The sequence below is a fragment of the Thalassophryne amazonica genome, chromosome 12 (assembly GCF_902500255.1).
Source record: "Thalassophryne amazonica chromosome 12, fThaAma1.1, whole genome shotgun sequence".
Lineage (NCBI taxonomy): Eukaryota > Metazoa > Chordata > Actinopteri > Batrachoidiformes > Batrachoididae > Thalassophryne > Thalassophryne amazonica.
Genome location: NC_047114.1, coordinates 71,784,582 through 71,799,994, shown reverse-complemented (window position 1 = coordinate 71,799,994; position 15,413 = coordinate 71,784,582). Strand labels below are relative to the sequence as shown.

Genomic DNA, 15,413 nt, shown 5'->3' with positions numbered 1-15,413 from the left:
TTATGGACGAAGAACACAGGTGCATTTTATTGATGGCATTTTGAATGCACAGAGATACCGTGACGAGATCCTGAGGCCCATTGTTGTGCCATACATCCAAGAACATCATCACCTCATGTTGCAGCAGGATAATGCACGGCCCCATGTTGCAAGGATCTGTACACAATTTTTGGAAGCTGAAAATGTCCCAGTTCTTGCATGGCCGGCATACTCACCGGACATGTCACCCATTGAGCATGTTTGGGATGCTCTGGACCGGCGTATACGACAGCGTGTACCAGTTCCTGCCAAAATCCAGCAACTTCACACAGCCATTGAAGAGGAGTGGACCAACATTCCACAGGCCACAATTGACAGCCTGATCAACTCTATGCGAAGGAGATGTGTTGCACTGCATGAGGCAAATGGTGGTCACACCAGATACTGACTGGTATCCCCCCCCAATAAAACAAAACTGCACCTTTCAGAGTGGCCTTTTATTGTGGGCAGTCTAAGGCACACCTGTGCACTAATCATGGTGTCTAATCAGCATATTGATATGGCACACCTGTGAGGTGGGATGGATTATCTCAGCAAAGGATAAGTGCTCACTATCACAGATTTAGACTGGTTTGTGAACAATATTTGAGGGAAATGGTGATATTGTGTATGTGGAAAACGTTTTAGATCTTTGAGTTCATCTCATACAAAATGGGAGCAAAACCAAAAGTGTTGCGTTTATATTTTTGTTGAGTGTATGTATGTATATATATATATATATATATATATATATATATATGAGGGCTGTCAATAAAGTATAGGTCCTTTTTATTTTTTTCAAAAACTATATGGATTTCATTCATATGTTTCTACGTCAGACATGCTTGAACCCTAGTGCGCATGCGTGAGTTTTTCCACGCCTGTCGGTGACATCATTCGCCTGTGAGCACTCCTTGTGGGAGGAGTCGTCCAGCCCCTTATCGGAATTCCTTTGTCTGAGAAGTTGCTGAGAGACTGGCGCTTTGTTTGATCAAAATTTTTTCTAAACCTGTGAGACACATCGAAGTGGACACGGTTCGAAAAATTAAGCTGGTTTTCGGTGAAAATTTTAACGGCTGATGAGAGATTTTGAGGTGATACTGTCGCTTTAAGGACTTCCCACGGTGCGAGACGTCGCGCAGCACTCCCAGGCGCCGTCGTCAGCCTGTTTCAAGCTGAAAACCTCCACATTTCAGGCTCTATTGATCCAGGACATCGTGAGAGAACAGAGAAGTTTCAGAAGAAGTCGGTTTCAGCATTTTATCCGGATATTCCACTGTTAAAGGAGATTTTTTAATGAAAGACGTGCGGGCGGATTGCAGCGTCGGCTCGCAGCCGCCGCGACGCTCCGCCACAGGAAAAACACCTCCGTTGGAAGCCTTAAGGACAAGTTGGAACATGTCCAGCTGTTAAACAATTTCTCATATACTCACTCCACTGAAAGCCATCAAAAGCCGCCTGGATTTTACAAATGGTTATCAACACAGAGGTGTTTTTCCTGTGCCGCCACACCGGACAGACCTCGTATGTCCCATGAACCTTTTCAGGTTTCAGACCTTAGAGACAGCGAAGGCTGGAACAAACTCTTTTGAAATTAGACTGTCGAGCCTACGGAGCATTTTACTCTTATGTTATTACGTTTCCCCGCACCTACCCCCTGTTGGCTGGCAACCTTGACAGCTGCATGGGGCAAGTAGCATAGTGAGCATAACCCATAATTTATTTAAAAAAAATAGTATTTATTTATTCTTATAAGCATTGCTTAATTACAATTGTGCATAGGAGAGCCCAAAAGTGTCCTTTTGTCTTTTTTTTTTTTTTTCATTTACCAGCCATTTTGACTTGGTGGTGGCGGTGTGCAAATACCTCATGGGATTGTTTGGGCCAGATACACCTATTATATCCTTTGTTTTGGGGAGAAAGAAGGCTGTACACTTTGACCACTTTTGAAGCAGCCTTTGAAATGGGACAGCCTAGTTGCTCCACTTGCCAGAATCAGAATAGCTTTTATTCGTCAAGTAATTAACAAGAATGCAAGGAATTCGACTTCGGTTTGCGCTGCACTCTCTGTACGAGCATGTATAAATATACACTAAACACTGAATAATTCACAGTAAAAATGTGCAAATAAAATCTGCAAGTAAAACAAAATGTGCAATAAAAATGTGTGTAACAGACAGATTGAAGTTGTACATGTGGTATGTGAATTAGTGAGTTTTATGGCAGGTTAAATTGTTCATCAGTGTGACGGCCTGTGGAAAGGAACTGTTCCTGTGTGTCATCGTTTCGACGTACAGAGCTCTGTAACCGCAACCAGAGGGGAGTTAGTGGCCGATGATTACTTAAGATGAAAATGGATTTTCAGTGATGACTTTTATTTTCCATCATTAAGTAATCGGTGCTGGTACAAGGACATCTTATTTGAGCAAATGGTCAAATCAGTGTCTCTTTCTCACTTAGTTGTGTCTGTATTGTTCTACCTTTCCAACCGTCTGTCTCACTCACTCTCTCTTTTGATATTGATTTATGTTTGTCTCTATCTTTCACATCTCTTTGTCTCTATCTACATCTCTTTCTCTCTATCTCTTGCTTTATCTCTTTCTCTTTCTATCATCACTCTCTATCCCTATGTATCAATCTTTTTTGCTATCAGTTTATCTCTATCTCCTCCACTTCTCTATATTTATCTCCCTCTTTCTCCCTCTTTATCTCTCTCACACATCTTTTTCTCAATAGTTTTCGCTTCTTCTCACTAGCTCTTTTCTTTTGTCCTATGTATTTATTTCTCTTTCTGTATTTAGTTTATTTAAAGTCTGAGTGCCACGCTACTGGCAGCAGTTGTTGGCTGACATTGGCTTTAGATTGAACAAAGAAGTCACTTGGTTCAGAGAAATAAAGCCGACCACAGGCCTGAGCCCTGTCAGACGTTTATTGAGTGCTGTGATTGGAAACAGGAGGGGTCTCTGCACCCACTGGCACTCTGGGAAATTAGTTGAGCACAGCTTCAGAAGCCTAGAGAGCACAAGTCATTTTCAAATCGACGCTTCTTCACAAAAGAGGACCCCATAAACATGTTTGTAATTTTCAGTACACAGAAGCGAGCCCTGTATTGCAGAGACGCTCCATTAATCCTGGAATTTTTGCCCTTTCTTTCGTTTCTGTCTGTTCATCCTCCTAAATATTCTTTTTTTTTGTCTCTTTTTAACACCCCCCTCCCATCCTCTCACACTTCTTAAATGCATCCACACGTACAACACAAAAACACACTCATCAACCCAGCAACCCTGCCAGAGATTTCGATTATCGGCTGGTGCTCCTGCTGATTTAAAGATGGGAGTTCTGACAGACTAACTCATCTCTTTCCTCCTCGCCATAGGTCATCTCCACTGCAGCAGAATGACCAGTGTCCATCAAGCATATTGACAAGTCTGTTTGTTTCGATTAGTCTTCATATTTGTGTGCAGTTTTCACTGAGACGTCTTTGTTTTCATGCTGCGCCTTGTTGGTACCACTGGGCTAAAGAATTCAGTCTGATTGAATTTCATCAGACTTGATGTCCAAAAAATGGATCCCTTGTTTATCTCCTAAGGAAGCTTTTTTTGTTTGTGTGTTTGCTTGCGTGCTTGCCAGTAGACTGGGTGATGGCTTGCAGCAGGAAAGCCATGACATTGATTGAGAAGGTTATATATGTGACTTTGCTGAATGGCATCTACATATTTCATTGTGCATGTGAGGAGTTGATTAATGCCTGGTCTCCAATGGCAGTTGTCTCAGCGCGTGGTGACTGTAGGGATAGGCTGCTCTTTCTGCCAGCTCTTCCAAAACTGGCACATCTCTTCACATTGCCAGCACCTAATCACAATGTGGTTGGTTGTGGAAGTGATTCAGAAGGGCTGCTGTTATTAGTTTTCGCTTATATGCCCTCACCCCAACCCTGGGTCTCTGGCGTCAAATTATTTGTTCCTTTGCCAACTTGAATCTGAGCCATGTGGCATCAATGAATTGAAAATGGAAATGGGGAAAATTACTGCTTTGACTCACTCCCCTTTCCTTGCCAAATCCCCGTTCTTGCTCTCAAAATGTGACAGATACTTCAAAAGTAGATGTTGACATTATGTAGCACACAGGCCAAACTCATTGGAAGATCTTGCTTGTATTTAATGAAATATCAGTTAGATTGTTTTGTTGTGTCACTTGTGATTGCTCATTACAAACAGTACGCATAGTCTCTTCCTCTGCTGAAACACAACCTGGTTTATGAGAGAATAATGCCTGTTCTGCTTTGACCGTGGCTTAAATGTCAAGGCAGTGCAGTGGCCTGTCCTGGAAATCCACAACTGCTGCTCTTCTGCCATTTGGCTCTGCACATAAATCACTACAGGTTTGACCTCGGAGTGGTAGTGTTTGGCAGGGCATTCCAGACCTCCCTCAATGACCGCTAGCATGGTCATGTTAATTAGCTCAGATCAATTAGATGAGTAGCCGTTAATTGATTTTACTGGTGAATTGAATATGCAACACAAAGCGCATGTAATGGCGGTGGACTGCTTAAGTATAGGTCCCTGTCCTTGACAAGAGGATGTGAATCGTTCTGTCATTGAAAGTCGGTAAACGATTGCCTCCTGCTGCCGTTTCTGTCATTCTGTGACTAATTTCCTTCCGTCTATTCTTCTCCTTGTGTGTTTTGTGTGCAAGTTGAAAACGACTCATATCTTTGTGATAGGAGATTTAAGGTTTCTTGTTTGTCACAGTTTGGATCATATCCTTGTTTTTTAAAATTAATTAGGATAACCTGTTTGTTTTCCATCATCCTTAAGCTCGAGGCTTCACATCTTCCACCAACTTTATGCATGCATGCATTCCTGTATTTGCCAAATTTCCCCTGTTTTCCTCACCTCCCTTGACATATGCTCTTCCCTCTGTTGGGTGTGCTGATGTGGCTTTCTGTCACATTCAAAGTGTCTCTCCCTCTGCTCTTCCTTACCCAAGGGGCTTGCACACATACACTTAGTATTCCATTGTCTCCAAGAACAACTGCTTCCATAGATGCTACGTCTCAGCCGTCTTTTCCAGGCACTCGAGATCTCTTTCCATTTCTTCCTTTGGATGTTAAATTCTCAGTTCCTGTCCCCATCTTCATGTCAGCAGTTTTGTCATTAAGTTTATAACTAAAAGTTTCCTTTCCAGACTTTTTAAAAAGTAACATGCATTTTTTTATGTGCTAAACCAGAACCAAATATACAGTACAGTGTATGACAAGTATGACGGTTATTTTCTGTCTTTATTCAAGAGTGTGGTCCTTCAGTTGAGAGCAAGACATTAATTTTGCTCGTTCTCTAAGGCCCATCATGTTCTCATTTAGATCTTGTTTTACGGTGGTTGGCATCCAGCTTAATGGTGCATTAAGATAAGATCAACTTTATTTATCCCCAAGGAAATTATTTTCCCACAGTACCAAAACACTGACAGTAAACAGTGAACAGTGTTTTTTTTAAAAAGACATTTGTACAAGATGCTTGACAATATTGCATATAATTCTGAGTAACTAAATAACACTGTTCCTTATGTATTCATCTTGCAGACGGGGGAGGAATTATAGAGTCTGATTGCCACAGATAGGAAAGACCTGTGGCATTCAGTGGTGCACCTCAGTGGTCTCACTCTGGCTGAAGCTGCTCTGACAGAACATCAGTGTGGCATACAAGGGTGGGAGGTACTGTTCAGGATGCTGAGCAGTTTCCTCAACATCCTCCTCTCTGACACCACCACAGACTCCAGCTCAACCCTCAGGACAGAGCCAGCTCAACTGATGAGCTTGTTGAATCTGTTCATTTCAGCTGCCTTCAGCCTGCTGCCCCAGCACACTACAGCATAGAAGATGATGCTGGAGACCATCGAGTGGTAAAACATCTGCAACATATTTCTGCAGACATTGAAACATCTGAGCCTCCTGAGGAAGTACAGTCGCCTCTGACCTTTCTTATACACAGCATCTGTGTTTACTGTCCAGTCCATCACACTGACAAAGTGAGGAACCTTGGGGTAATTTTTGATCCTTCGTTGTCCTTTGGCCTCCACATTAGAAATATTACTAGGACTGCTTTCTTCCACCGGCGAAATATAGCGAAGATTTGTCCCATCCTGTCTATGGCTGATGCTGAGACCCTGATCCATGCATTTGTCTCTTCTAGATTGGACTACTGCAATGTTCTATTTTCTGGTTTACCGCAGTCTAGCATTAGGGGTCTCCAATTGGTTCAAAATGCTGCAGCCAGCCTTTTGACACGAAGCAGAAAGTTCGACCACATTACACCCATTTTGGCATCCCTTCACTGGCTTCCTGTCCCAGTGAGATCAGATTTTAAGGTTCTGCTACTAACCTATAAAATTATTCATGGATTGGCACCTCCCTACCTAGCTGACCTAATTAAACCTTACGTGCCGTCCTGGGCTTTACATTCTCAGGGTGCAGGACTACTTTGTGTCCCTAGGGTGAATAAGAAGTCTGCGGGTCACAGAGCTTTCTCTTATCTTGCCCCTGTTCTGTGGAATGATCTCCCTGCATCAATAAAACAGTCAGATTCTGTGGAGACTTTCAAGTCCAGACTTAAGTTTTGGGACGTGATGGTCTAGTGGCTAAAGTGTTGGGCTTGAGTCCAGAAGATCATGGGTTCAAATTCCCACCTGACTGGAAAATCACTAAGGGCCCTTGGGCAAGGCCTTTAATTTCCTATTGCTCCCGGTGTGTAGTGAGCACCTTGTGTGGCAGCACCCTGACATCGGGGTGAATGTGAGGCATAATTGTAAAGCGCTTTGAGCGTCTGATTCAGATGGAGAAGCGCTATATAAATGCAGTCCATTTACAATTTAAGACGCACTTATTTTCCCTTTCATATGGCTAGCATACTGGTACAATTTTGTTTTATGCTTTTTACTCTTTTAATTCATTTATTAGTAATTGGAGCGGGCTGCGGCCTCAACTTTAGTGTAGTTTAAGGCTAGCGGCCGGCGATCACCTTAGTATTTATCTGTTTTTCTTGTTGTTTAATGCTGGCAAATTATACAGTATTTTTTTGTCTTTCTGATGTCTGATTCTGTTTTTTCTCTCTGTTTAAGGTGCAGCTCCATCCAGAGATGGGAGGTGTATTCGTGTTGGCGATCCTCCTGTCCTGTGCGCCAACAGCATTTCTTGTATATTCGTCTGTGAATTGTTCTGTAATTTATGTTTGTAGCATGGCCCAAGCAGAGGGTCACCCCTTTGAGTCTGGTCTGCTTGAGGTTTCTTCCTCAGAGGGAGTTTTTCCTTACCACGGTTGCTCTGGGGGTTGGTAAGGTTAGACCTTACCTGTGTGAAGTGCTTTGAGGCAACTCTGTTGTGATTTGGCGCTATATAAATGAAAATAAATTGAAATTGAAAATTGTTGTCTATGTGGTACTTGTAGTAGTCTACATTGCCGACCTCAGTTCCATTGATTGTAACTGGGTTTGGACGGGTGATGGGAATTCCATCTTCTGAAGTCCACTGCCACCAAAAACAGACAAAAACAAAGAAACATTATTGCTGCCTTCTGCTGTGGAGTGTGGATCAGACAATACTTCATTCAAATCAGTATATACAACCCCTGGCAAAAATTATGGAATCACCGGCCTCGGAGGATGTTCATTCAGTTGTTTAATTTTGTGGAAAAAGCAGATCACAGACATGACACAAAACTAAAGTCATTTCAAATGGCAACTTTCTGGCTTTAAGAAACACTATAAGAAATCAAGAAAAAAAGATTGTGACAGTAACGGTTACTTTTTTAGACCAAGCAGAGGAAAAAAATATGGAATCACTCAATTCTGAGGAATAAATTATGGAATCACCCTGTAAATTTCCATCCCCCAAACTAAAACCTGCATCAAATCAGATCTGCTCGTTGACATTGACCCTATGCCATGACATTGATCCTATGTGTCTTTTTGCAAGGAGCGTTTTCACAGTTTTTGCTCTATGGCAAGATGCATTATCATCTTGAAAAATGATTTCATCATCCCCAAACATCCTTTCAATTGTCCAAAATATCAACGTAAACTTGTGCATTTATTGATGATGTAATGACAGCCATCTCCCCAGTGCCTTTACCTGACATGCATCCCCATATCATCAATGACTGTGGAAATTTAGATGTTCTCTTCAGGCAATCATCTTTATAAATCTCATTGGAACGGCACCAAACAAAAGTTCCAGCATCATCACCTTGCCCAATGCAGATTTGAGATTCATCACTGAATATCACTTTCATCCAGTCATCCACAGTCCACGATTGCTTTTCGTTAGCCCATTGTAACCTTGTTTATTCTGTTTAGGTGTTAATGATGGCTTTCGTTTAGCTTTTCTGTATGTAAATGCCATTTCCTTTAGGCGGTTTCTTATAGTTCAGTCATAGACGTTGACTCCAGTTTCCTCCCATTCGTTCCTCATTTGTTTTGTTGTGCATTTTTGGATTTTTGAGACATATTGCTTTAACTTTTCTGTCTTGACGATTTGATGTCTTCCTTGGTCTACCAGTATGTTTGCCTTTAACAACCTTCCCATGTTTTTTGTATTTGGTCCTGAGTTTAGACACAGCTGACTGTGAACAACCAACATCTTTTGCAACATTGCATGATGATTTACTCTCTTTTAAGAGTTTGATAATCCTCTCCTTTGTTTCAACTGACATCTCTCGTGTTGGAGCCATGATTCATGTCAGTCCACTTGGTGCAACAGCTCTCCAAGGTGTGATCACTCCTTTTTAGATGCAGACTAATGAGCAGATCTGATATGATGCAGGTGTTAGTTTTGGGAATGAAAATTTACAGAATGATTCCATAATTTTTTCCTCAGAATTGAGTGATTCCATATTTTTTTCCTCTGCTTGGTTTAAAAAAGTAACCGTTACTGACTGCCACAATCTTTTTTTCTTGATTTCTTATAGTGTTTCTTAAAGCCAGAAAGTTGCCACTTGAAATGACTTGAGTTTTGTGTCATGTGTGTGATCTGCTTTTTTTCTACAAAATTAAACAACTGAATGAACATCCTCCGAGGCCGGTGATTCCATAATTTTTGCCAGGGGTTGTAGGAGCGGCTTGTCACGTGTGTGTGAATGATGCCATCTTCAGTTCAATTAATTTCATTTAGATAGTTCCAAATCACAACAAAGCTACCTCAAGGCACCTCACACAAGTAAGGTCTAACCTTGCCAACCCCTAGAGCAGGGGTGGCCAAGTTCTGTCCTCGAGAGCCACCTTCCTGACACTCTCCCTGCTTCAACACACCTGAATCCAATGAAAGGCTCATTAAAAGTCTGCTAACGAGTCTTTCATTGGATTCAGGTGTGTTGGAGCAGGGAGACAACTAAGAGTGTCAGGAAGGTGGCTCTCGAGGACCGAACTTGGCCACCCCTGCCCTAGAGCAAGCACACAGGCGACAGTGTTAATGAAAAACTCCCTCTGATGATGTTGACGAAGAAACCTCAAGCAGACCAGACTCAGAGGGGTGACCCCCAGCTTAGGCCATTCTAACAGTTATAAGATTTTTACAAAGATTTTACCAAGCTGAAGAAACAGGAAACAGAAAAACTAGACTAACATAAAAAACAAAGTGCATTATTGAGATGACCATGCAAGCAATTGTACCACCGGCAGGGGGTCATCCAGCGCCCTTGGGTGCAGGGCCAGCATTCATCCATCATGTCATCAGTAGGCATGTCACCCTGTCAAAGTATATATCTTGTGGCTGTAGATTATAACGCACTATTATTTGATTGATAAGCAGCTGCCAGAAATAAGTCACACATGAAAAAAACTGCACAATTTATAGTCCACAAAATACAGTAATCAGACTTTGTGTGGGGGGTGGGGGTGGGAGGGAGTAATAATGACTCTGATGACTGTACCTGCTTTTCCCATTGCTAATTGCTCAGGCCATGTCAGGCTGCTGTCAGCCTGCTGTCAGCCACGCTCTAATTCCTCCTGAAGCTTGTGAGTAACTCTGCATTTCAGCGCTACGTGTGTTTCAGTCGGACTGAATGTACACTGAGTACTGTGGCGGGGCTCAGAGGAGTTAGGAGAGGGAGAAGGTTCTCAAGTACATTTGCACAGTGGGTTTACTGTACTTTGTGCCTTCATATACCCGTGTGTACTCGTTGTGACTCGGGCAAACTTGGGAAGCACGCTGTGCGCTCATCCGCTTTGCCAGGTCTTGAGGTTTCGGCTTTGGGGGATGTCTTTTCTGACTTGTGGTTTTCTGACTGGATAATAGCAGCTTGGAAAGCGAGGGATAACAGAAATCTCCAAAATGCATCCTCACACTCAATCTATAGCTATGTTGCAGAGGAGGTAGGAAGTTTTTTTTTGTAAGAGGTTAAATCTCATCTCTCTGCAGAATATTGCCACCACATTAGCATATAAATGTGCTCCTTGTGAGATGCATGTTTAATGCAGGGTGGGATTTAAAAGTATAATCATACACACAAAGTGATGATGTGGCAGTGAATGGGACAAACACAAGACAGGGGAGGTGTACTGATGAGCTCTACCACCCGCTGTTGTGAGATCAGTTGTGTTTGTGTGTGACACAGTGGCTCGGCGTACATAAAGCTGTGCGTGCTGGCGAGTTAAAGATAAGATGAGCGTACATGTAATTCTTTGCCTCCCTGCCTGTGTGAATGACAGAACCATTGGCGGTGGCCTCAACAGGAGAAATTTACACACTGTTATTAACCTCCAATCTCTCTCCTGTCCTCTCTCTACCCCCTCCCCTACTCCCCAGAAACCCAAACAGAAAGACTGGCATCCTCCTGACGGCTTCATCCTGGGCCTGTGGACCCTAATCCTTCTGGTGTTTTTTCAGACGTATGGCATCAAGCATCTCAAACACGTCTTCTGAGGGTACGAGGTGAATGCTACCAGGAGCGAAGGATGCAGCAGACTGAACAGATGACAAATATGGGAGAGATGGTCCAGTTTGTGACTGTGTTTTTTCTGGAAAATGGAAAGGAGACGTGCAATGCAACAACAGCATAGCTGTCCTGTGGTTTTCTTTGTAGTGGGACGTGTGTGTGTGTGTGTGTGTGTGTGTGTGTGTGTGTGTGTGTGTGTGTGTGTGTGTGTGTGTGTGTGTGTGTGTGTGTGTGGGGATTGTTTTGGATGTGACCATTTTTAGGTTTTCGTACAAAAAACTAGAAGCACTCAGAGAGTGCAAACCTCCGCCAAGGCCATGGGGTCACTGACGCCATAACATCTACATGCTGTGGAATCATTGAACCTAAAAAAGTCTAACAATGATGTTTGCTCAGTAGTAAAAAAAAAGTTTCATCTGCTGTGACTGGATAGCATGTATCCTTAGCGCTTGGCTTCACAGTTTATTGCAACTTGCACCTTTCCCAGAAGCTACTGTCATCTGAGCACTGATATTGATATTGCATGTGCTTATAGACAAAAACAAATAAGAGACAAAATTCATTTTATTATTCAACTAAACTGCAAATATATGAATTTTTTTAACATTTATGAAACACTTCTCTAAATAAATAACAGTAAATTCTGAAATAGAACTATTTTTTAAGTGTTGCATGTGCTACATAATGAAGTGCACCTTCTATATATTCAGTGAAGTGCACCGAAGCAGAATATATGCGACAGTAAGATGCTGATGTCAGCCTCTGGGTTTTCTGGATCCTAGGCGTGATTCATCAACACCCCGGAGTGGGTTTTGCACCTTGTGTACTTTGTTCAGTGAAGTGCACTGAACCAGAACTTAACCACTGCTGAGTATACTGCTGACTCATCATCACTTTGCTTTTGCTAAGTGAAGTAATCTGGGTAGTGATATTCATTGCCACTAAAATGTAATAATGCCAAATGATAGTCCTTCATCTAATAAATTCATTGTGCTCCCCAGCCCTGTATAGTTTGTCATGAGGGATTTCCTCTTTGCAGTGTGTTGTATTTGACATCGTTTACTAACAAGGCCATAGGGTCACTGACCCTAAAGAGATTCCCTCCTTGGCATAGTGATCTATTCAACAATTCAGTGTTACAACCAAAACTGTGATACATACACTTTTCTTTCCTTTATATTTGACATCCTTGACCATGAAAACATACCACTAGAACTTGGAATCACTTTTATGTCGTTATTAGTTCAAATGTTATTGTATAAAAATGATTTTTCGGTAATCACAGTTTTCTTCTGGATCTAGCTCCATAACATTTGAAGCTACATTAAATCTGATGACACCTTACTGAATCAGTACAGATTCAGCTACAATTTAGTGTTAGTTGTGCATCTGTAGCTTCATTTGTCACCTCACACTGACACATTTTCTATTTTCCCTATATTTTTGCATATTCTAGTTCACCAGATCCGGAATCCGGATCCGATCATCACCAAACTTTGTTGTTTGATAGAACATTTGACTATGTTACACCCTAATTTTTTTCAAGGTTTTCCGCCTTGTTTTTGTGGAGTTAGAAACTAGAATGTCCAAATTCCCCCTATCCCGCAATGGTGAAGAATCCTTTAAAAAATTTGTGGATCCGGATCACCACTAAAATTTAATCACTTGTTCCTCTTGTCATTTCCAACCACTCCACAAAATTTCATCAAAATCCATTCAAAACGTTTTGAGTTATCCTGCTGACAAACAGACAGACAAACAAACTCGACCGAAAACATAACCTCCTTGGGGAGGTAATAAGAATAACACCCACAAAGGCCCCTATCTTCATGGCGCACACACCAGTGCATGTAACATTCATGGTTTCTACTAAATCTGCATCTTTTTAAATCGCAGCAGACCTTTGCACTCATGTGCGTCTTGGTCTGAAAATGAGTTGTCAGGTGCAAAAGCCAGATTATATCAATGCACCCATTGATATCATTCAACACCACAAAGTGTTTGCAGCTTAGACCACCAAATACTAGGTCAAAGGGTTTAGTACTGCATGCAAAGTGGTACACTCAGGCAAACTTTACAAAAGTGGGTTCACAGCGCACATACCCTTGTTGTCTGCATCTATCTTCGCTAGTCACCGCCATGTTGTGGCCACACAAATCTACATGTTCACGTTCCCACACGATAAATTACATGACAGCGTTAATATGCATTGCCATGTTCAATAACCGTTACACCTCATTAACGTTTCCATGTGGTACTGGCGGCTGTGATGTGAGGTTGCAGAGTTGAGCAATATTGTTGGCGCTGATATAAAATAAAAAACAAATACCCTGCTGGGGAGAGGTGACTTTATTTCATAAAATACATGAAAGTCTAGAAAAAATATGCCACTTTCTCAAAACCACAGCACTGTGCACCTGTTGTACTCTGCTTTAAAGAGGACAGGTGTCACACTGATTGGTTGACAACACGCCTAATCAATACAGTAAATCTGACCCGCCCAGCCTTGCATTGGAATTCCTGGCTGCTTCAATAGCACTGCGCGATCGGACACGTGACTCATATTCACATCCACCGTTAAAATAGGGCCCTCAAACTCAAAAGTCAACGTCAGACAGGCAAAGGCATAGTGTTTGCTGCTTGGCAAAAATTTTAACTGTTTTAGGAACTTTTTCTTGTGTGAAGGACTTAATCAAATATTTATTTTTACTCCATCAAAAAAATAAAAGTTTTGTTTTGTCAGGCCATTCCATAATTGTGTTGATTTGTCTGAAAACGCACTGAATTGAGTCTGCTGATAAGAATTTCATTTATTTTCGGGGCACTCTGCACTGCATATTTCAGCAGTCGCCTTTTTGTTTAAGTGCTACTCAGAATGTCTGCTTGGTCAGAAAAGAAGATGTGGGGTGAGAGGAGGCTGATTGGTTCCGAGTGGGCTGTGGAGAGATTACTATTTCATGCCTCCCCTGTCCATATACGCACCCCCACCCCCACCCCATCTGTCATATCACGTTTATGAAGGATAACAATCACACATAATCCCATTTCACGCGATGGGCCCATCCACTTTTCCATTCTCTAAATTACCCTCCCTGTGGAAACATCCATTAGCTCCCCAGCCGTGTACTCCGCTGATTGTGTTCTGGGTGATGGACAGCTTTTCCCCCGGCCATTCCATGTCTCGCGCTGCAGCAGCGATAAGTGAGTGATAACATAGTAAGTCACTGTCCGTCCCCAATGAATCTCCTGAACACTGGGACGTGTTTTCCTCTCTCTCTAGCCACGTGTAACCATTCTGCATTAGGCTCATTTTCAGGGGAGTGACTGATGCTCAGAGCTTTGAGGTTAAATCTGCGCCAGGTTATCTCTGCTCCTTGGCGTGACGACCTGCCCATGAGGTGCCCAGTGTCACTCTCCCTCATGGCTGAAGTGAAAAATAGATTGAGTTGGAAATGAAACCCAATGTATCGGACGACAGCTGCTGCGTCAGTCGCTGTCTCACCTTATGTGTTATTAATGCAACTCTTATTCCCGCTGTTTGTTTCTTATTTCCTGTAATCTTGTTCCCTTTTACAAGCACATTTTATTTCCTTAATTACTTGGATTTTGATGCCCTAATTCAAGGTGGGAGATTGAATCAAACGAAATGTATTTGCCTTCTTAACTGCCTGTTTTGTTAACTGTTCTTGAAAACACTGAGCTTCAGTAATTATCTCGTAATCCTGTTTGAGGCAACTCATGCTTTTACTTTTGCACCCTTGAAGGCATTTCTGGCGAAGCTGATAGTCTGAGTCATTAAAGGCATCCTCAATATCAATGCTATTTGAGAACATTGGGTTTTTTCATCCTGGAAATATTTCAAACATCCACTGAAGTTTTTTTAAAAGTGGTATTCCCCCCGTTCTTGAATCTTTGTGCTTGAATTTCAAAGACAGATCGTCTTTCTGTATGTACTCAGTGAATACAAGCCTGGCAGCAGCTACAATAACAATTAAGTCAGCCCTGTGTCAGATGGATTTGTTTGTTCAAAAGCCTCATGCTTCTACTTCTACACTCGCAGATGAAACTGAATATGCAGAGCCGTTCTCCGCTGTGATGTACTCCCTCGTCTCCTGTCTCTATGGTTTCTTTATGCTAATAAAGTTCATTGCCTTCTTTCACACCTGACTTGTGGCAAAATAAATAAATAAATGGGTGACAGGGCCATATTGGAGTAGTCGTCTCACATTACGGCAGAGAGAACTCTGTCAGGATGATCTGAATGTGTCACAGACACTCAAACAACAACTCGTGTCTGCCCTCACCCGTGCAAAGAAACGCTCGTCTGTCGCCTTCAGGTGGGAAACTGGGCCAACATTAACCCCATTCATCACCCTGCTGAATTTAACTCAATTTAGAGCTGTTTAAAAAAACAGGCTTTATAACCAAATATAATATAAAGCAGAAAATATTGAGATTTTCAGGTCTCTG

The 15,413-nt window shown here is 42.1% G+C and overlaps 1 protein-coding gene across 1 annotated transcript in view; it reads left to right on the top strand.

Moving 5' to 3' along the window:
- Positions 1 to 11,338, top strand: part of pigk (phosphatidylinositol glycan anchor biosynthesis, class K) — a 43,886-nt gene extending 32,548 nt beyond the window's left edge. Inside the window, exon 9 of the mRNA XM_034182599.1 lies at positions 10,814 to 11,338. Within this exon, the coding sequence (XP_034038490.1) occupies positions 10,814 to 10,930 (117 nt within the window). The 3' untranslated portion in view covers positions 10,931 to 11,338. The remainder of the gene's footprint in view (positions 1 to 10,813) is intronic.
- The last annotated feature ends 4,075 nt before the right edge of the window (positions 11,339 to 15,413 follow it).